We start from the raw sequence: 22,535 nt of genomic DNA, 5'->3' as shown, positions 1-22,535 counted from the left end.
GTGTGTGTGTGTGTGTGTGTGTGTGTGTGTGTGTGTGTGTGTGTGTGTAATGGCGTCAGTTCAAAGGTTACAAAAATAAACTTCAGTCTCTCACAGCATTGGCTTTCTCTCATTTGCATGTCCAGTAAAGTTCATTGCAGCATTAATGTTCATGATGATAGCAATGGAGATGATGATAAAACAGTCATGATGAGATCATAATAATTAAGACATTTAACTATATGGGCAAAGATAATAAAAACAGTTAAATTTTTAAGTTGCTCTCTTCAGTTTCTGCTTGAAAGCTTATTACGATGTTGCTGATATTTACAATGTGGATTATGATGATGCTGATGCTAATTTTTACCACAAGCAGTATGAATCAGTTGATGAATTGAGCGCCTCCATGTGGCACCATCTCCGTCACCCCCCACGCCACCATGTTCCCCCTCTGCTTGCAGCCCTGGCCTTCCTGCAAAGCCACCTGGGAAATCTCCTCCTCTGACAGCACTCTGTCCCACATGTTTACTCCTGTCATCTTCCCTGCGAACGCCATCTTGGGATCGAACCCTTCCTCAAACCCTGCCACCGCGCTCCCGCTGCTTGGAGAGGAAGAACAGCAGCCATTCCTTTCCTGCCCCAGCTGGAGTGAGCCTCCGTCGGGTAAGACGTGTCCCTCAGCCACTCCAGGTGTGGAGGCGACCTTTTTCCCAGCTACCCACAGGGACGCCAGGCCCTGCTCAGACGACCAAGCCCCGCACAAGTGGATCCACTCTGATGTGCCCCCTGGGTTCACCACACCCAGTGCCTCCACCAGATGAGCCTCTCCTCCAATGGTGAAGAGTGCAGAGGTTTGACCAAGCAGCAGCTGGATTTCATATGGGTTGCGGCGGTTTCCGTAGGAGAACAGCACAGTTTTGTTGGAGACGGTGGTTGGCTTCACCCACATGCAGACAGTAAAGGTGGAGACGGAGAGCGGGACATCTGGTATGACGGATGTGTAGATTCGACGGGAACGCATGGGGAAGAGCAGCGCCATATCACAACCTAAACAACAACAAGATGTGATAGTATTCATTATGTAATTTTCTCATTATAGGTGATTAATTCTTTTAAGTCTAATTCTCAATCTTTGTCAATTTTAATCATGGGTAAGATATTTGAAACAAAGCAAGCAATGTTGCTTAATGGTCACAGAAGATTTAAAGCTATAGTACGTAGTTTCTGCCACCCCCATGAGGAATTCTAAATAATTACAACAAAACTGTCCACACAAAACACATCCACATGATACAAGCCTTACATGACCGCGCACCGTCCCCACCTCCCTTTACACAGTTGCAAGGAGGACACGGGGGATTAAAAAAACATGATGGACTCTTCAGAAGAGGTAATTATCTTCACTCGAGTTTCTGTGCGGAAAAGTTACCGGACAACACAACTAGAAAATAAAAGTTTGAGTCAGCCAACATTTGATGTCCTCAAAGGTTTTTGTTTGCATTTTATGTTTGCTCAGTTTTAAAAGGGAACTATGCAGATCTTTTAGCTTAATTTACCTTAACTGAACAGCTTCAGAGTCATTGTAATGGTTATATGACTTTTTTCGAGTTGAATGGTGGTTGTGTCGCTAAACCCTAGCACCTGTGAGCTGACAAACCACCCTTGCAACTTTCAGCTGGCGAGTTGCTGGACTCAGCGTCAGGAAGTATTGCATGATATCAGGTCTTGCAATGTAACAAATTGCTTCACGGCACTGCACACATACGCCCATTCAGGAACTGGCTAACAACGTAGCGATGGAGTTTTTTCCAAGAAACAGAAACTTAGGAATGCATTGTCGGAGGAAGAGAGAAAGAGGAAACGGCAGACTGACCGAGCGAGGAGTCAGACACAAATAAACATAGAAGCTGCTAAATAACTACTCAGAAGCTGTAGGGGGAGCTCTAGAAACCCGCAAGCAACACTGCATAGCACCCCTTTAAAGAGAGATAAAGTCAGTGAGATTGTGAATGTTTGATTTTGATGTTTCCTGGTAGGTGCATATAAATTGAGAAAATAATTAGGCCCAAAATGTAACCCTGAAGGAAAAGATTAATGTTGAGAAAATGAGACTGAATTTGCAATGCCGATTGCTTGAGATTTACACAGTTAAATTGGAGGACAACCAATATAAAGCTAGCTAAAAGTATCCAGAGTTGAAGTTGGACTGATGCATTGGGAGATCAGATCATGTGCATTTTATCGGAACACTTATGGACATGGATATATGTCTCTACACAGACTGGAAATGCTTGTTAAGCCATACTCTCCTCAATTCATGTTCAGGTGATGAGATCATGAATCATTTGAGGGTTTTTTTGATCCACCAATGCACACAAACCGTCTCCACTTCTGGGTCATCTTGTTCATGGGTTTGTTCATTTTCATGTCACTCTTTTCCCTGTTCCTCTCTCTTTTTAATAATTTGTATAAGTAAACATTCTTCCCATCGACACCCCACACACATATTGTTACCATGTACTTTTTACATGTGCAATGACAATAAAGTTGAATCTAATTTAAACATTACACTCATTTAATTCGCAATATGGAACAACCTGCATCCTTTAATTTGCATTTTTGTTTTCTTGTCATAATAGTTTTACCTCCAGTAGTTTCTCTCTCTCCTTTTCTCTCTCTTGGTCTCTTGTGGATACCAAATAATGTTGTATTCCTGTCAGGTATCTGCCACTTTAAAGATAAGGGTAAAAAACAAACATTTGGAACATGGTGTGTGTGTGTGTGTGTGTGTGTGTGTGTGTGCGCGCATCTGTTCTTAATGGTTTCCACCTGGTTCTGATTTCCCAGGGTTCTTTGGTGTGGTTTTTGTGGCGAGTGGCTAATGATTACACCTCCCTTTGCTCTGTATCTAGGCAAGATTTACATTTCTGGACTTTAAAGGTATGTGTGCATTTTTGTGTGTACATGCATTAGATGAGTCATAGAGTATAACATATCCTGTTTATTTTTGTTTGATTCATTCTAGGAAATGAAGTTGTCTTACTAACATGAGTAGTGCCTTTGTGGGACTAAACTTGGTTTACTTACTCACTCTTAGTCACTTAATCTCTAAAGTTACATTGCTATTGGTCAATGCTTAATTCAAGGACGGACGGTAAACCTGAGTAGCTCTACTCTGCTAAGTGAAACAATATGTTCACAGTCAGTCCAGCAAGAGTTATGTATTATGATTATCTTTTAATGAATATCTTGGCTTCTGTTGTTATCTTCAAACATCTAAATAGCACTTTGAATATTTGTCAACTGTTAAATATCTGTCAGGTTTAGATTAATGGATGAAGTCCCATTCTGCCTGAGCTGAGAGTTTGAACCAGGGTTTTCTTTTCTTGTGTAATGACTCACTAAAATGTGTTTATAATAGACAATAATAAACAAACCAAAATAAGGGGCATTAAGTGACCATTATACGGATGACCCCATACCTACTCACTGTCCTCTCCATGTTTATCGACTCAGACTCATGGTACTAACTTAAGGGAAAAAGATAGTTTGCTACTTGAGGAGGACATGTCTGGAGACATAATAGACAGACTATGCGATAAAGGTATTTTGGACGAACACAAGCTGCATGATTAGTTGCATTCTCTTACATTTTTTTAGCGTGACCTGAATGTACCAACACAGAAAAAAACATTGAAGGTGGAAGGTAATGACAGACACTGAGCACCGATTGCTGACAGTAAGATGGATATCTCACCTGCGGGTAGGTGTCTTTGCCTCGATGACCTCAGTACCTCCCCCAGCTCCAACCTCGACTGTTGCAGTGCAGCCAGCACCTCGTCTAAAGCCAAGTCTTGTGATGTGACCTCTTGCTCCTGGAGCCGTGGCCCTCCACCTGCTGGAAGCTGGGATCCTGTCTTTGTATTCATGCCCATCCCAGCTCCTAGGCTGCTGAAGCAGCTGGTCTCCAGCTTGGCGAGTCGGGAAGTTTGTGTTTGTGCTGCGGAGAGGAGCTGCTGCAGCATCGCCTCCAGGTGGTTAGAATTCCCAACAGAATTCCCAGCAGCAGGAAAAATCTGATCTCTAAATTTGAAGCGCTCCAGGGTTTCTCTGAGGCGGCCCTCAAGCTGCAAGGCCAGCCTTCTTCCTGCTGTCTCCACTGCTACCCCACAGGAGCCACCATACTGTGCTACAAACCTGAGCAAAAGGACCAATATCAAAGATTTGAACCTTTTCAACCGAGTCAACAGTTTCTCAACCCTTAGCAACCAAGGCTACTTTAACAGCAGAATCTCTCCAGCAACCAATCTTGTTTCCCAATTCCCTCATAAAACCATTGATTCGGGATACTGGTCTTAAATTGAGCTGAAGCAATTTGTCGAGTAATCAAAAAAAAACAAAATAATCACTTGTTCCCGCCTCTCAAATATTCTTATTTTCTAGTTTTCTTTGTCTTCTATAATGGTAAAATAAATACATATGCATATACCAAATAATTAATCAATTGATTAAGAAACATTTTGGGAAATTATTTAGATAATGGAAACAATTATTAGTGGCAGCACTAGTGCGTCTGTGGAAGTATTTGCACATAAAGGTTGTTTGATCACCAGTGTAGTAAACCTCGGACTTACGGGTTACGGTAGCTGATTATTAAGTTTCATTTGATTTTCAATCCTAACTTCTTAATTTACCATTTATGCAACTACCATGAAAACTCATTTCATCTCATTTGAGACAGTAATTGCTGGGATCTCTGATCATCTTTGTCCAACCAACCTGAGCATTTCTCCACGCAGTGACCCCATCTCCACCTTAATAATGTCATCTGCATACTGAAGCAACATGTTCTCCCTCATCTGACTGTTCTCCAGCATCGAGAAGATTTTGTCCCATTTGGTCAGGTCTGGAGAGTTGCAGGGGGCTGGACTCGGTGTGGCTGGATAAAGGGATGGTAAAAAGACGGAGAAAAAAAATTATCAAACAAGATGAACAACTGCGCCCCTCAACACCTGTCTCCTATGAAGTAAAAGAATATTGATAGTGCAACATGAAAAATATTAACTCCAAGCTTAATTTGCTTTAGAACTATAATTTCCATAGCTTACAACTTTAAAGCCTGTATATATTTACATTTTGGCCAATGGGCACTTTTTAAAAGTCTACAAAATAAATGAATAGTTCCTGTTTGCAATGTACCCTAGGATGTACAGACAACAGTCACTGGATTACTTTAATACTGAAGAAAATATTTGCGAGCTGATGATTCTAAGGCAAGTTCTGGACTTACTGTATAAGCTAAAAAAACAAATTTTCAGAAATTCAACTTCTCAAGCACTCCTCAGTATATATTTATATTCTGCTTTTCAAAAAAGATGGCAGTGGAAAAGTGAATTTGTTAGCAGAGTATAAAAGGTTTAACTTGCTCAGTGTTGTTATATGGATAACGGATGGTAGGGCAGGTGTGGCTTTGGAGAGAGCAAGCAGGAAGTGGCGTTTATCAGATGGTGCTGCATTGAACATATGATTTCTCCAGCGTTGACAGGAACTTTGAGGCCATAATTGTAAGGAGAAAGACATAAATATAGATAGTTGAACAGCAGGAAAAAAGTAGAGTAAAGGGGCGACAAAAGAGGAAGTGAGGTTGTTAGGAGAGAGATAAGAACGTGAGAAAGAAGCAGGACAAGTGACTCATAAACCACTTTGCTTTTCCGGCAAAACACATCAGGCTTCCTGCACGATTGAGGAGAAAGAAGGAAGGAAAAGAGCATTTATTTTACACAGAAAAAGAAAGTAAATAGCTTCTGAGAGTAGGGGACAGATAAAGCACAGCAAGGGGAGCAAAAATATGTGTCAGACACACTGTTCTGACCCATTTTCTGTGTTTCTGAGACGTTTAAGCGTCTAAAATATCTGTGTATACCTGCAGACATATTTTTGAAAGGCATCACAGCACTGAGATTTGTTTTGGCTGCCTGTCCCCAAGGTTCAAAGTAAATTAGACAGAAGGTTCATGCACTCTGCTCCCTCTGACTTACCATACTAAAAGTGCAAGTCCATCAGAGGTTTATAAAGGATTCTGATGGATCTTGGAGTGAGAGCATATGTGATTTAACATGAGCTTGGATCCTTGAGTCTTTTGGTACTTTTAAACTGAGTTTGAAGGCTTGTAAAGTCAATAGTCCTACTGCACTTACTTCTTTTTTTGAATTGATTACTACTTATTTTAAAGAAAGATCTTCACTCTTTAGTTTATTTTTTAACATTTATTTCTACTGTTCTTTAATGAATAGATTACATTTATTTACATTTATTTGTGGGCCTTTTACAAGGACTTTAGGTAGCGATTGCAGGAATTTATCTGTAAGTACACACAAACTGTATATGTACATTCAATAACAGACATATAACATGTCTTAATGGAGTAGAAGTACAATCTACGCCTTACTTTTATTTGCTACGTGTTTTAGCCTCCCATTAATTTTTTAAAACTGTGTCATGCACTGATTCATTAAAATCCACTCCGAGAAATAAGCTCACATGCTGTATTTGACTCACACGATTTCAGTTTTTCTCCTTAGTGCAGCAAGCATGTTATGAATGTATTGTTTCTTTTTCATTTTTGCTGCCAACTTTTCCTTTCTTGGCAGGCAGAAACACACTTTTTTCTTCCCTCAGTGCTGTAATTCATGTACTTGTATTTAACTATTCTCAGTCATTTGTTTAAGCCACTCATTTTTCCCTTCAATCAGGTTTAATCACATCGCAGGCTGTGCCCGGAGCAAATTTTCCTGCCTGTTAACTGTTGGTGCTCCAATTATACCTCCTGCCATGTTTAAAACAACAAACAAACTCAAAATGCAAGATGCTAGGGGCTCATTGCACGCACACAAACACATTATCTCTTTTATGTACACACACATTCTTTTATCTTACAAACAGGGATGCCTTCCAAAACAGCAGTAAGAAGGGTTTCATAATGATATACTGTAGTCTTTCTGCGATTGGTGACTAGTCATTCATGCTGTAATATGTGTCTGCTCCGGTCGCCAGCTGAGAAAACCTCTCCAATTTTCTGGCTCAGCATATTCTTTGATTCTGCTCGTCTCATACACAAACTCTGTCTCTGCCAACAGTCTGTGTACTCTGTGTACTGTGCTACTTCTTATCTCATCTTTCTGCCTTTTTCGATGTGTTCATTGCGGCATTTTTAGCCATAAAAAGTACTCAACAAACCAGCAAACCCTCACACTGTCTCTTTCTCTTTCTTTTTCTGCAACCTGTACTGTACAACTTGACCCCAACTGTTCCTTCATTTCCACTCCATCTCTAAGTTTTTCTGCTCTCTGACATCTCATGGTAATATCATTGTACTTCTAGTGATAACTACTGTTTGGCACTTCAGTCAAGAACTTTCAGTCTAAGAAGCATGTCAAATGTTGGTTTCCACTGTAGTCAGTAATGACAGAGACTGAACATAAAGGGACGATGAATCTGAATTTCAATATAGCCTTGAGCTCACCTTTTACACAACCTCATGCATGAATCCTACAATAAATCAATTTCATGCTCCGGAATTTAATTAAATTTTAACCATGTCCATCTAAGAATCTTAATCAGATAATTCACACACACTTTAACACTTACGTTCTGGTGTCTCTCCATCTGTGATTTCATTGTAGTAGGTGTCAGCGTAGTTGACCTCAAAATCCTCCTCATATGCAAGAACCAGACACACACACGCTGACAGCACACACACTGCCTGGAGGAGCCTCCACTGGAACATGCTGCTGCTGCTGCCGACTCAGTGTGTGAGAGAGTGAGAGTATATGAGTATATTAAGTGGTAAGTTTCAGGTCTGCTCCTCTGCCTACCTACTTGTCTCTGTGTGTGTGTGTGTGTGTGTGTGTGTGTGTGTGTGTGGGTGTGTTCAGATTGACTGTGTGTGTTTTGTTTGTCTCTGCTGCTTCTCCCTGTCGTTTTCACAGTGCTGCAGGTCCACCACCCTCTTTTTCAACCCCTCACTCTCTCTTACAGTATTTGTCCCTCCTCCCTAATTACTCCTCATCTCTCTCTCTCTCTCTCTCTCTCTCTCTCTCTCTCTCTCTCTCTCTCTCTCTCTTCTCTTGCTTCCCCCCCCACCTCGCTTCATTCTTTCTCGTTAAATGCTGAGCAATCCTTTGGCAGGATGCACGGCAGTGTAGAGTAACTTCAACAGAGAATGGGGGGGGGGGGGGGGGGCTTGCTCTGCACACACTCTGGGCAAAAGATTTAGCGTCCTACATGTTCTGTGCACACCATTGTCATCCTTACATATCAAAGAGGCACAGAGCTGAAATTAATCAACAGCTAATGGAGTTTGTTGATATATACACGCACGCACACACACATACTATATTTATATTACTATACAGTACTTTGCATTGGTTAAATGTATTCAAAACTAGATATTAACCATCAGCCCTGCATTTTACTCTTAAAGGATTTATTTGGTCGGTTGCATCTTGTGTCAACTCACCACAATAAATGTTGAGATCTGGAAACACAGTGACATCGCTACAGCAAAGGGGTCAAACGGACAGGTTCTAATCAGGCCACAGTATAGCCAGATTATCAAAAGAACTTTTCTTTTCAGGTAAACGCAAAAGTGAATGCATACAAAATGTCAGTTCCGTCTAACTATCCCTCACTACACAGGAAAACTGTGGCAAAAACAGTGAAAGTTGAACCAGGACGTCTGTTAACTGTGATGTGTTTACAGTTTGGATAAAGAGTGTATCCCTTCCAAATCAGTTTAGCTAATATGTGTTTCTGTGTCTGATCATAAGACTGCTTGCGATTATTGCCTAGTTCGTCTTCCTTTCAGTAATGTTGCCTTGCCCCCAGGTGTCTGTTTAACCACAAAAATGCAAGTTGCAATTTGCAACATGAGATTATTCCCTCTTGTGTTGGTTTGAATTTGTTTCACTAATCATCAATCAACACTATACCTGTGACCCATGCGTGATGATCTTTTTTGACATGCAACGGTATCACCACCTGCAATCTTTGTGCCAGAAGTGCTTGCAAAACATCTTTCTGATATAGGCCCCAGATCTCTATAATTTACTTTGATGAGTACAATATTATTACCCAAAAAGCCAATAGCCTCCCATACAAAAACTAGATCCAACTTGTAATAAACCAGAATAATTCTTAAACCAAACAACTAAGCCTTTACCTCAACTATAAACCCAAGTTCTTACTCCAAACTGTCTTTATCCATACTCTGATCTGAACCTAATCCATATTAAAACTTAACCTTGAACCCCGATATTACTCAAAATTATACAGTCAAACACATAGGGAATATCCTTAGACGACATTAGTAAATGTTTGAAAGTTTCTCTAAATTTTCATCCTTGTGAAAACATTTGGCTTTTACAGAGAGTCAGAGCACAGAGATGTTCAAGCAGCGCTCCAGCCTGCGAGCAAGGCGGTGAGTAATGCATCGTTGGAGGTAGCCTGTATTTCGTAATCAGATATAACTGCAACCCATGCGACTCACAGAGAGAGAAAAAGAGAGAGGGGAAAGAGGAAATGGAAGGGGGCGGAACAGAGAACACAAACTTTCCTGATTTTTGCCCCATGCAGAGATTGTGTGTGTGTTTGTGTGCGTGCGTGTGTGCGTGCTTACGTGTGTGCATTGAATGGAACCCAGACATCAGGGGTTTCTAAATGGGTTTATTGTTCTCCTGCTTCACTCTGTTTAATAATTTATTTTGTCAGCCTTACCATGTGTTTATGTGTATATACGTATTATGTGTATATACTGTATACATGGTATAAGTGTATATGTGAGTGTGAGTGTATGTTTTCAAGAGGATGGAAATAATTACTTCCTCATGGGATTTTAAGATTTGCCCTGTCTCCCATTCTCAATCCCCCCTCTATCTTTCTGTCAGCCTGTGTCTCTCTTTCATTGAATCAGTTTTTTCTCTCTCTAATACTTACTGAAACACACACCTATTCACTGGTTAGCTGTTTTGGAAGAGCTTTTTCATTCAGACAGCTGAGAGAGGGAATTGTGTAAAGTAGCGAAAGCTTCAATTAGCATTACCACTTGATAGAACACAATATTGGTTTAACCTGTTGCCAGTTTATCAAAGCTTTTACATTAAGACAGTGTGGAATTTAACAAAGAAAGATGTTAAGAAGGATGTTGACAGTTATGTATGTTAACAGTAAGTTTATTAACCAGGAAGGCAACCTTTCCTAAACTTAACTCAGTGGTTTTAGATGTTAAAACATACCGTAACAATATCTGCATCCATTTTGAATTTTTTTTTTGTAATGACAAATGTCCTGTTGTTTTGTGTGACTTATTGAAATGCCTTTATAGGTAATCAAGCAAACAGAAGTATCAGCTCCACCTCCAGTTTCACCTAATTTCTGCTGGCTCAGCAGTTAGTGAAATAAGTACTTTTCTGTTTGGGACACTAATGAGTCTTGTATCCTTTAGGTATAGGATGAAGAGGAAGTTCAAGCCCGAATGGAGAGGACACTTTGTCTTTCACACACAGACAGACAGACAGAGAGAGTCTGTACGGGAGAAGTTATCTAGGTGAAAGGGAAGGATGGTCATTGAGTTCAAACTTTGCAGGAGAGAGCATGTGTCTATGAATTGCCCTGGCGTACATCTGGTCGGCTGTTATGGTTTTCACTTCATGATTTAGATGTAAAATATTTTTACGCATGAAACATTTTAAGTCATGTGTAAATGTGATGAAAATCCTTGCCATATTTTTTTGCTCTCTGCTAACTGGATTCCTTCCAGAGAGCTGGACAGTCATGTTTAATATAGTGCTGAATACTTTAAATTATTTAACTGTGTTGCTCATGCAACAAAACTTCATAGAATTCCTAGGATATGGGCTTTCTGGGAAACGTTTGACATCTCTATTTTGACTTGAAAGTTTCTCTGGCCCTCCCCCACCCAAAGTTATTCGAGCTGTTTGATATATGACTTTTGGGACATACTGTACATACACAAAATGTTTGATGGAAACTACAGAAAACAAGTTGAAGCTGTAAATCTAAAAACATCTCACTGTAAATCATTTGTGCTGATCTCTGAATTTTAGTCCTGTACATAACCTTTGCATAAAAGTCCTGTGTCTTTCGACAAGTTATGTGCATTACTGGATATTAATGGAATGTGCCTGTCTTTGTCCAACATAGAGCTGCAGTCGACAGTCAATAGAAAATTAATCTGCAACCATTGATTAATTGTTTGAGCAGTTTTTCAAGCAAAAATGGCCCCAAAAATTATTGCTGTTTCCAAATAAATTCTTTTTATTCTTTTCTTCAACAATAGTAAACAGAATATTTTTTTTTTTTACCCGTGTTAGTGCCATGGGTTAATGGCGCTAACATGGCGCCATGGGATTTTAGGGAAATGTGATTTTTTTTTTTTTTCTTTCAGTCACATACAGTGGTGTGAAAAAGTGTTTGCCCCCTTCCTCATTTCCTGTTCCTTTGCATGTTTGTCACACTTAAGTGTTTCGGAACATCAAACCAATTTAAACAATAGTCAAGGACAAACACAAGTAAAACAAAATGCAATTTGTAAATGAAGGTGTTCATTATTAAAGGTGAAAAAAAATCCAACCATCATGGCCCTGTGTGAAAAAGTGATTGCCCCCTAAAACTAATAACTGGTTGGGCCACCCTTAGCAGCAAAAACTGCAACCAAGCGTTTGCGATAACGTGCAATGAGGCTTTTACAGCGTCCTGGAGGAATTTCGGCCCACTCATTTTGCAGAATTGTCCTAATTCAGTTACATTAGAGGGTTTTCGAGCAATGAACGGCCTTTTAAGGTCATACCACAACATCTCAATAGGATTCAGGTCAGGATTGGCTAGGCCACTCCAAAGTCTTCATTTTGTTTTTTCTCAGCCATTCGGTGGTGGACTTGTTGGGGGTGTTTAGGATCATTGTCTGCTGCAGAACCCAAGTTCGTTTCAGCTTGAGTACACGAACAGATGGTCGGACATTCTCCTTCAGGATCTCTTGGTAGACAGCAGAATTCATAGTTCCTTTTATCACGGCAAGTCTTCCAGGTCCTGAAGCAGCAAAACAGCCCCAGACCATCACACTACCACCACCATATTTTACTGTTGGTATAATGTTCTTTTTATGAAATGCAGTGTTCCTTTTACGCCAGTATTACTTGGACACACACCTTCCAAAGAGTTCCACTTTTGTCTCATCGGTCCAAAGAATGTTGTCCCAAAAGTCTTGGGGATCATCAGATGTGTTGTGGGAGAAATTGAGACGAGCTTTGATGTTCTTTTTGCTCAGCAGTGGTTTTCTCCTTGGAACTCTGCATGCAGGCCATTTTTGCCCAGTCTTTTCCTGATGGTTGAGGCATGAACGCTGACCTTAACATAGGCAAGTGAGGCCTGCAGTTCTTTGGACGTTGTTGTGGGGTCTTTTGTGACCTCTGGTGGAGTCGTCGCTGCGTCTTGGGGTAATTTTGGGCGGCCGGCCACTCTGGGAAGGTTCACCACTGTTCCATGTCTTCGCCATTGTGGGATAATGGGTCTCACTGTGGTTCTGGATTCCCAAAGCTTGGAAATGGCTTCATAACCCTTTCCAGACTGATAGATCCAATTACTTTCTTTCCAATTGTTCTGAATTTCTTGGGTCTCGGCATGATGTGTAGTTTAAGGATCTCTGGTAGATCTTACTGTGTCAAGCAGCTCCTATTTAAGTGATGCCTTGATTGAACAGGTGTGGCAATAATCAGGCCTGGGTGTGGCTAGGAATTGAAATCAGTGTGGACAAACACAGTTATAGGATGTTTTAACAAGGGGGGCAATCACTTTTTCACACAGGGCCATGATGGTTTGGATTTTTTTTCACCTTTAATAATAAACACCTTCATTTACAAATTGCATTTTGTGTTTACTTGTGTTGTCCTTGACTATTGTTTAAATTGGTTTGATGTCGAAACACTTAAGTGTGACAAACATGCAAAGGAACAGGAAATGAGGAAGGGGGCAAACACTTTTTCACACCACTGTATGTGCTATCCTTTATCTCAGTTTAAAAGTATCTTGATTCCACTTGGGGTTTGGTCTTCAGTCCTTGGGGGGATAAAATGTTTTTTGTTTAACATGTAAAAAATTTAAATGCTGTGCATTTTTAGAGCTTAGAACGTTTTTTTGATTTAGATGCACCTGTCCCAGCGCTGTAAATGATACCTTTTAGTTTATGGTTTTGTCATTGCTGTGGGATGTAATGGTTTTTTACTACAGCCATATCACAGCAAAGACGGCCACTGAAACTCATTTTACCCATGACTCAGAGTGTTTTTAGTGTCCTCTTAGGTAAAAATATAGCCAATTGCTGTAATAAAGTCATTTTTTATTCAAAGTTAAGTGTCTCTCCAGAATTGGTAAGTGTCTTTTTGTGACCCACTTTGGGATTCTAATGTGACATTTTGAAAACAGCACACCAAAAGAAAACCATAATTTCCTCTCCTGCCTCACAAGTTAACAACACTGACTGATCAGTTCTCAGTTTTCTTGGAAAATATCTGAGGGTCCTTTCAAAAATGTTGCCTTTGTGTGCTACAGAAACAAAGGTCATTACAGGATATTTTATTGAGATTTGTAAGTCGTGGTTATGGGTTGGGTGTATGCTGGAATGAAGGTACGAATGTCAAATACTGTGTACCCCCACACACATGCGCACAAACACATACACAGGAGTGGGAGTCAAGGGAGGTGGTTTAACAAAATAAAATATGAATCATATAATATGAATCAAAAGGGTATATTCATGTCTCACATGTACTGTCTGTGTCTTTAGACATGGGTGAGTGTGCTCTAACAGGCTCTATAAATCCTCTTCGGTGTTTTTCTGTGCAGACTTTGTCTCCTCTTGCCTTTTAACATTCTTCTGAACAGTTACCAGCTCTTTTTCTGCACATGTACTGTATCTGTCTCTTGTTATGGTGATTTGTGTCTTAAGTGTAGTGTGGGTGTGGGTGTGTGAGTGATATATACGGTATAATCTATGATTAAAGGGAAGAGAAAGGGACATAACAAGAGCCAGCGACCATCTTCTAAATATTTGTGTGCACTCTTCTTCCCTCCTCTGCCTTTGCACAGAACAGTGCAGAACAGTCAGTCCTCTCTGTTGATCAGTACCAGTCATCTGTTACAGGATTAAAACCTGTGGTTAAAGTAAATTATAGCTATGAATTACCTGTATGAAACCATTTATTTAGTTTCTGCTGTAATATTTTTTTTAAATGACAAAAGTTCACCATGTACTAGCTGTTTGAAATATTATAGACCAGATGTTCATGATAAATTAGCATAAATGTAGTCCTATCTCGCAATGTTAACGAAAGTGAAAAATAGTTTGTGTATCTGCACTGCGATTCAGATATGGTCCAAAATGTAATGGGCACCTGCTTGGCCCATACTATACCTTTTCGCCAAGTTTCATTCATTCATTAGTTTTTTAATGAAATCCTGTTGACAGTCAAACAAACTAACTCACAAACAGACAAACGTCTTGGCGGAGGTAATAAAATGGAGAAATATTGAACCTTTCATTCAATCTAATTATTTATGTATCTTATTTAATCCTCACATGGGACTCAACCTGAAACCTTATGCGTTCAAACAAAAATTTTGGTCTTGCTATTCTTTTATACTACTGTAGGACACAAAAGCCATTGTTTGAAATCTTGAAATGTGACCGATAGTAAACCTACCATTTGAAAACAAGAGTCTCTGTTCCTTAAAGATGTTTCCTACATGAGTCAAAGGCTGTTGGGAAATGCTGTGGGATTTTGTTGGGCTGCGTGCTGATTTAGAAATGCCTTTATGTACAATCATGCGTCAACACTGACTCTTTTTTCCTGCATCAGCATCATTGAAGCAATGTTGACAACACATGGAAAATGTTTTATCTACTGAACACAGATGTTGTATCAGGAAATGATTGTGTGTGTTTTCTGAGAAAAATGACAAATATGCGTGACGTTACAATAGAGCTACGCCACAAAAAGCTTTAAGGAAAATTTAGGTTTCATGCAACTTGGGTCGGATTTATTTTAATAGTTTTTTTGGCTTAAGTTCTCTTGGAAGTAAAATATTGTAGTCACCAAGTTAATTGTTAGAGATCTGGGAATGCTGCAACATTGATAACAAGAAGTCTGGTGGAATAAGTTGCCAGTTTATTAGATATACCCAGCCAAAACCAATGGAGCCTAATACAACAGTCACGGAGTCATGGAGTGGACAAAGAATAGAAACAGCCATCAGTGCCAACCCACTCTCGTATTTTGGGCATTTTATAAAACAATAGACCTATGTCTCCACTTCTACTGTTTACACTGGGCACTTAATATTTCTTGTCTGTCTACCTACTGTTTTATATGGCAACCATTTTCAATATCCAAATGGTCACCAAGTTGTATTTGACCTTGAGGCTCACTGTTAGCAACTCTCTCTTTGGCAGGTAACCACATGCTGTTACGAGTGTTGCCCTCAGTATACCCCAGACAATTGGATACCATCCACTCTCACTTGGGCAACCTCACTGCCATGATGTCACAGCTGGAATCCCCAGAGCAACAACACCTGATCAGACTCATTCAAATAGTTGCTGAGCAACATCCACTTGTGAGTATTTTTGTGTTTTTTTCTGTAGTTTTATGGGACATGTAGCACAATGTACTGTTGGCAGGGCCTGAAATTAACACCCAACCACCTGCCAAATGCGGGGGAATTTTGTAATTGGCAGGTAACACTGTCAATCTACCTGCCATATTGGCAGGTAACCAATAAGAATTGAGTGATTTGGACGCGTAACTATCGGTAAGCAGGGTATGCCGGACCAATCAGGGACCCGCATCACTGTAAGTCATTGATTGACAGCCGGGGCCCCTTATCACATTTTCATTACTCGCGACAGCAGTTCCACGTGCAGCCACTGACCAAGCGGGAGTAAGAACGGGTCAAATTCATTTACTTGTTTCTGATTTGAAGACGAGACGTGTGTGACTCAAACATCTCACATTTACCAAAACAACGTACAGCGAAAGACGTCCTGCCAACATGTACACATTTTAACGTCAATGTACGCTGCAACGTTTTTTCACTATAAATTCGATAAAACTTGCTGCTGTTTTAATCTTGTTGCAGCGGGCGGGGCTTGTGCTCCGTTCCTCTGTAACTGGCGTATGCAGGAAAAAAACACAGATGAGATGTACAGGATGACCTAAATTGAGGACAGCTACATTAGTGTAGGTGCGATAATAAGTTAAAGTCCAGTAAATGGTGGTCAAAAACATTAACTTCATGCCCTGACTGTGGGTAAATAAAACTATTTACATTGCAGACTATTTTTTATAACCACATGAGCTGAAGGGAATGATCCCACTTATACCACTGTCACTTTACTAGCGATTTAATTTTTTTTCTTCAATTTTGTCATATTTTTTAAAACCTTTTTTTGGCACTTTCTTTGTCAGCATTGGTTTAACTGTTTCAAGGAGCCTGTTAACACCTAAAACAAACAGCCTTCCAGCTGTATTATATACTATCATTTCAATGACAATAAGATAGTAAATACATCAGACTGTTCCAACTAAACCAGGGCTCTCTGCGGTCATGACATAAGTTTATGCTTAACTTGGCTTGTACATTTGTAACATTTCTCCCCATGAGTCAAGCTTAATCAGACATTTTACCGTTCAACTTCACCATATCCTGTAATGAGCTCATGTCGAAATATAGAAAGCAGCCACTGGAATGTAGTCCAAAGTGAGGTAATAGAGCAGTGCATGTGGGGTGTAAATCTCTCAGTAGGAATTCCCTTAATCCTGCATATTTCAGAGCAGAGCTGCTGATGTTCAACATGAGGGGAAAGTTGTTGTGGCGATCCATCCAAATATTGATAATATCAATACCAACGTTGGCATTGACATTGATCAATACCGCTGTAATAAGATTGATAATTAAGTTTCAGTTTTTCTCCAGTATGCACGGCTGTGGTTTCCTCAAAGAGGAAACTTGGCTGTCGGTATCTGTGTAAGTGCTGCTCCTGTCCCAGCGCAGGCACACTCCTCCTCCTTCTTCTTGTGATTTGATGTTGTACTGTCACATGACTCATTGGCACTGGTCAAACCAGCAAGCAAGCAAACCGCCAGGCCCGGCAGCGGCCAACAACACACACACATAAGCAGGACAGAGACAGAGCAGAAGAATGGCAGAGAGGAAGAGCAGCGCCGTGTGGCTAAATTTTCGGGCCAAAAATTAAACAACAAGCTGTGTAATTTGTAAAAAGGCTATAAGATACAGTGTTAAGACAACAAGTTTATACAAGCATATGCAAATTCCCTCCTGGGTTTTAATTTATTAATAATCCAAATGTCATGAAAATTCATTATGATTTAGCAATTTGGTGATGATTCCAACTTAATTATTTAAAAGTATCTGTATCGTATTGGTATTGTGTCAGTATCGGTGATACTGGCCCTGCATTTACTTGGTATTGGATCAATACCAAATTTTGCAGTATACACACCACTAGGGGAAAGTACCACATACCAGCAAACATAGTGGTAAAACATGGTGGTAAAACCAGCCATCTGGAGTTGTTCTAATCTCTACCCCCCACACAGACACACAAAATATTTCTATTGTGATTGTGGCTGCATTCATCACAAAAGTTGCCAAATCATCTGCAATCCTAATATTCACTTACTGGAAGTGATGCAGTATTGAAACGATTAAACGTGTGAAAAATGTGGAACTTTGAAATCCTGTAACTTTAATTTTATGAAGTCAAGCATCTTTTTCCTGAGAAACAGATAATGTTTGATATGAATATGATTATTCAAAACAAGTGACTCATAAAGTAGCAGCAGGAGGGCCGGCAATGGTGACCATTGTTAGTCTGATCCAGTCCAGTCTAGTGCAGTTCAGTGTGACCAGTCCAGATAATGAGGAAGAGCTGTTTATTCCCTGAATTTGTCCAGACAGTCCTACAGTCAAGCTTTTGTTTATTATTCAGTAACCAGTCTTTTCATTTCGCTCCGAGGTCACTCCTCTCACCTTCAGCCTTCATTAAAACCACATCAAGCCTCTGTTTGGTATTAAGTGATGGTGCCAAAACAGTCGCAGGATTACTGCTTTATTCAGAGTCAGATTCAGATAACTGTATTAGTCCCCAAGGGGCAATTCCGTTTTACGGGCAATCCATCCATTAAGACTTAAAGTTAAAAGTGTCTTAGCATACAATGTATATAATGTTAAAAAGAATAATAAAATAAACAATTAATACGTACTGCAGCAGTCATACATCACCCTTTATACAGATGCTTCTCGCTCATCCTTGACATCCACACATTTACACATGACCCAATCATCACACACAAACAACACACACACACACACACACAGACACACACATTACATTCACATTCACCTGCCATTGACGGAACAGAGCAGAGGGGTGCGAGAACCAGTTTTGCTGTAGTTATGTGAATTTATGTTTCAATCTTGTATGATGTTCATTTAACAGTCTTATAGCAAACATAGTGCCACCGACCTGAATACCAATCCATTACTAAGTACATGATTTGGTTAGCACAATATTCTGTCTGCTTTCTGGACAACTTGCGTTTTCCAGAGAGAACATTTCTCTCTTTATTCAAAAGTAATCAATAATGATCTTTGTTTTTTCTCACCCAAACAGATGTTAAGCCCTCAGGTGCCCACACTAGTCAGTTACCTAGGAGACCAATCCCTAACTGATGCCTTACTGGGTGCACTTGTGGACGTGTCTCAGGCCAGCCCTTCCTCACTGGTCAGCTTTCTGCCAACGCTGAGAACTGTGGGCCAAAAATACCCTGCTCTCCTGGGTCACGTTGCCAAAATCCATGGGGCCGTGGGTATCATCAGTGAGGTACACACACACACACACACACACAAAACACACAAATTAACAAGTTTACATTTGTTTGTAGCAGTGGAAGCGTGTGTTTTAGTTGACTAATGACATCAGCTTTAGTGATGCTGCTAGAACGATTTTGTTTCCTTTGTACTGACCAGGTTGTTTTTCTGTTTCCAGTCTTTGTGCTAAGCTAAGCTAAGCTAACCAACTGTTGGCTGCAGTTCTGTATTTACTGTACAGACATGAAAGTTGTATTGATCTTCTCATTTAACTTTCTGCAAGAAACTGAATACGTGTATTTCCCAACATGTCAAACTATTTCTTAAAAAAAAAAGATGATTCACAACCTCCAATTAAGGAACATGAAGAGACAAGAAAAGGGTCCTTGAAACTCAGTCTTACGTTGAACAGGCTGCAAAAATAGTCAAATTCCTGTAAAAATGGTTTGGGAATAAATCTATTAGGGCATTCACATACACACACATCTCAATGAGTAGGGAGGAACTGGCTGCCCTCTCACATGACTTGTTCTCAGTTGTCCTGCCAAGTGTAAAACACACTCTAACCCACCGGACAAGCTGGGCACATGCAGAGGTTTAAACTGCTGTCTAATACTTACAACAGTGTTCTGGAGCCTCTGTCCTAAACAAACATGTGTTGTGTCCTCAGAGTTCTGTCTCTGCAGCTGAACAGAGAAGAAGAAACACAAAAAATCTAATTTGAAGGAAAGGTTAACAAGCAGCAGTGTCAGCCTAATGGTGCAAGAATGACACAATTTAAGGGAACATTAACAGCAAGAAAGGTTCTGTTTTATACATATTGTGAGAAACCGAAAATCAGTTGTGTTACAGAGAAACAATGTGTTCTTCAAAAAGGGACAACCTCAACTGAACTGCACTTAAGTGATATACCTTCCTGCCTGGTATTACGTAATTGCTTGAACCATTTTGATGCAGCAGGTAATCATTTCTCAAAATACTGCCTATAAAACTACAGCTACTTGCTTGGGCTTACAATATCAAAATTAGATTCGTAGCAGGATAAATGTGTCCCATGAGCCGCATTTTGGCCAACCCATGAGTGAAACACTTGACTGCCCTGCTTATTCGCCTGTAATGGTACTTAACGTAAAGTTACCGGAAGTTATTCATTTTCAATGGAAGCCGGCTCCTCTCATGTGCAAGGAGCGGTCGTTTTTTTGAGCGTGTTGAGCGTCAATTCAGAAAGTTGAAATTAGGTCAACTTTATGGTAATGAGCTAGGACGCGGGTCAGCAGCAAGCAACGGCTAACGCCAGCAACCATTTGGAATATAGACGTCTTTTGCGCTGGCTGATTCCGGAGAAATAGACGATGTAAACTTTCATTCCTACCAAAACATTGCTTCTAAGAAAATGGAGGAAAAGCTCATAATCGCAGTTACTGGGTTACCTATTGTTTATGAAATAACCTTGTTTGCACATAGGGACCAGTTAACGTTACCTGCCGGGCACATCGTCTCTAAACTGTCCCTCACAGTGAAGTCCTGCACGGATCAACAGAGGTTAGTGCGGCGGCTGCTCGCTCTGCCTGCATTCTGCTGCGGCTCAGCGGCTAACGAGCGAGCTACCTGCTAACAGACACTGCTGTGACCAATTAACAATACAAATTCTGTCATTACATATGTCATTTATAAAAGGTTTCTAGTGTCAGTGTATTGGTCGTGCAGTGGCTGCTTGTGCTTCTCCCATTATCAAACATCAAACGCTGTCACATCAGAGCGGCCAAAGCGTCAAAAAGCTTTTAAGCCTATGCTACGTCCACTGCCGAGCTTAATGAAAGCGGCGCCATCTCTGGTTAGCAGATGCACTTTCCTTTACTGATATTAAAATGCTTGTTAACATGCGACATACATTGAGAACAATTTATTTTTCTCACACAAAATCTTTGTTTGTTGATATGAGTATATAGTGCATGTTGTGTCAACTTGTGTTATGCAGACGTAGTAATTAACACATGACTTTCCACTAATGATAGGTAGGATGAAGTCACACATTACAGTCTCCCTCTTTTCCCCTGGGTCCATTTAAGGCAGTTCAACAACAATTTGGGGAAATTAACGTAAGGGGAAAATATTGCATGACTGTCAAAAACACACACACAGATCATGTGACTGGAATCCCTAATGCAGTTTTCTATTATTCTATTGCAACCTTTCCTCCTCGATCTTCTTGTCAAACCTGCCAACCCAGCTTCAGCACAGATACAAATACACACACGCACGCACGCACACATGCACAAAGTAAGACCTCGGTGTCCTGTCTTTCTTCACATTGGAGCCATTTGGAAAATAACCCATGTTTTTCTGGGAAATGCCTCTGCAGAGACCTCCTGGTGATGGCACTGGAGAGTACCTCCTGTGGGTTTGTGTTTGTGCCACACACACACACACACACACACACACACACACACACACACACACACACACACACACACACTGTCTCACTGGGGTCCATTTGTACTTGATTCTAACAGGATTGCAACACTCTTTCTTGCTTCCTTTACCTCCTGAAGAGAGTTAGTCTATATTGTGTTTCTGGACTTATTGAGTGTTAGATTAGCATATACCACAATGTTCATCAGAGTACACTGAGAGAATGAAACTGCCTTTGACTAAATGTCTGCTGTTTAACTAAGACTGTATTTGACAGGTGTTGCTGTTTTACTGGCCAATCAGTTTTTATATCATAGTTTCCATGAAACAATAATTTCACCATTATAACGCTGCACTGTTTTAAAATTGTTATCATTGTTTACAATCTTCATAATGGCATAATAGCATTTCAATTAAGAAAAAAATACCTGTATTTAGTTTTTTTTTTTTTTTTATAGAGCAGTGATTCCCAAGCGGCCAATTGAATTTTTTATAAATCAATTGAATTGCCTGAAATAACCAACATATTTAGATGCATGTTTGGCGGAGGTTTGCTTTTCTTTTACTTATTACTGTAACACTGGATATTATTCAATAATACTTAACATCAAGTTTTAAGGGAAGTGTGTTGTTTTTGCACCTTGGGAATATCTCTTTTGATGTACTTTGCTGAAATTCTTCACAGTTACTCTGTTCAGATAGAAATGTTTAGATTTCAAAGGTTAAATCACCCCTCCCTTGATATACAGTATACTCATTGTCGCAAATATGCGCTATGGGAAAGAAAGCACACATTTATACACACAGCAGTACAGTATCTCCATGGGGCTTGTTAGTGCCAGACTGCAGCTCCAAAGAAAGCAGAGCTCAGTGTGCTGCTGGACAGTCAGGGGAAACTAAGTTACGGAGCAAACAAGGAAAGAAAGGCTTGTCGCTAGACTGATGCAGTGTTTTCTTTTCTCTTTTTTTATAACATCTGAATCATTTATTTTTAAATGTATTTTAACCGATACTCTATCTCCTGCTCACAAAACACATGTGCTCTTGCCAGAGGAGATTGGCTCCCAGTGTTTTTTGGATTATCATAATGGAGTAATGGAAAAGAATGGGCCAAGTTGTGTCTTTCTCAGTGTTTGTGTGTGTGTGTGTGTGTGTGTGTGTGTGTGTGTGTGTGTGTGTGT

The 22,535-nt window shown here is 40.2% G+C and overlaps 2 protein-coding genes across 4 annotated transcripts in view; one reads left to right on the top strand and one right to left on the bottom strand.

Moving 5' to 3' along the window:
• The window catches only part of ptx3a (pentraxin 3, long a), a 9,048-nt gene extending 1,038 nt beyond the window's left edge, over positions 1-8,010 (bottom strand). Inside the window, exons 1-4 of the mRNA XM_032511604.1 lie at positions 7,627-8,010; positions 4,759-4,918; positions 3,737-4,176; positions 1-1,026 (exon numbers count right to left, since the gene is read on the bottom strand). The exon at positions 1-1,026 is cut by the window's left edge and continues 1,038 nt beyond it. Coding sequence (XP_032367495.1) covers positions 362-1,026; positions 3,737-4,176; positions 4,759-4,918; positions 7,627-7,765 — 1,404 coding nt within the window. The 5' untranslated portion in view covers positions 7,766-8,010 and the 3' untranslated portion in view covers positions 1-361. The remainder of the gene's footprint in view (positions 1,027-3,736; positions 4,177-4,758; positions 4,919-7,626) is intronic.
• Positions 1-22,535, top strand: part of veph1 (ventricular zone expressed PH domain-containing 1) — a 92,039-nt gene that overhangs the window by 18,782 nt on the left and 50,722 nt on the right. For 2 of the 3 annotated variants that reach the window (XR_004331294.1, XM_032511560.1), the window contains 2 exons: positions 15,503-15,666; positions 18,746-18,955. Coding sequence is in view for 2 of the 3 variants with exons in the window: in XM_032511560.1 (XP_032367451.1) it covers positions 15,503-15,666; positions 18,746-18,955 (374 nt within the window). In the remaining variant the exon portion in view is untranslated. The remainder of the gene's footprint in view (positions 1-15,502; positions 15,667-18,745; positions 18,956-22,535) is intronic. The other variant, XM_032511571.1, reaches the window with a different exon arrangement.

Source organism: Etheostoma spectabile, chromosome 3, assembly GCF_008692095.1.
Source record: "Etheostoma spectabile isolate EspeVRDwgs_2016 chromosome 3, UIUC_Espe_1.0, whole genome shotgun sequence".
Lineage (NCBI taxonomy): Eukaryota > Metazoa > Chordata > Actinopteri > Perciformes > Percidae > Etheostoma > Etheostoma spectabile.
The sequence above is the reverse complement of the archived record's forward strand: the minus strand, read 5'-3'. Positions and strand labels throughout refer to the sequence as shown.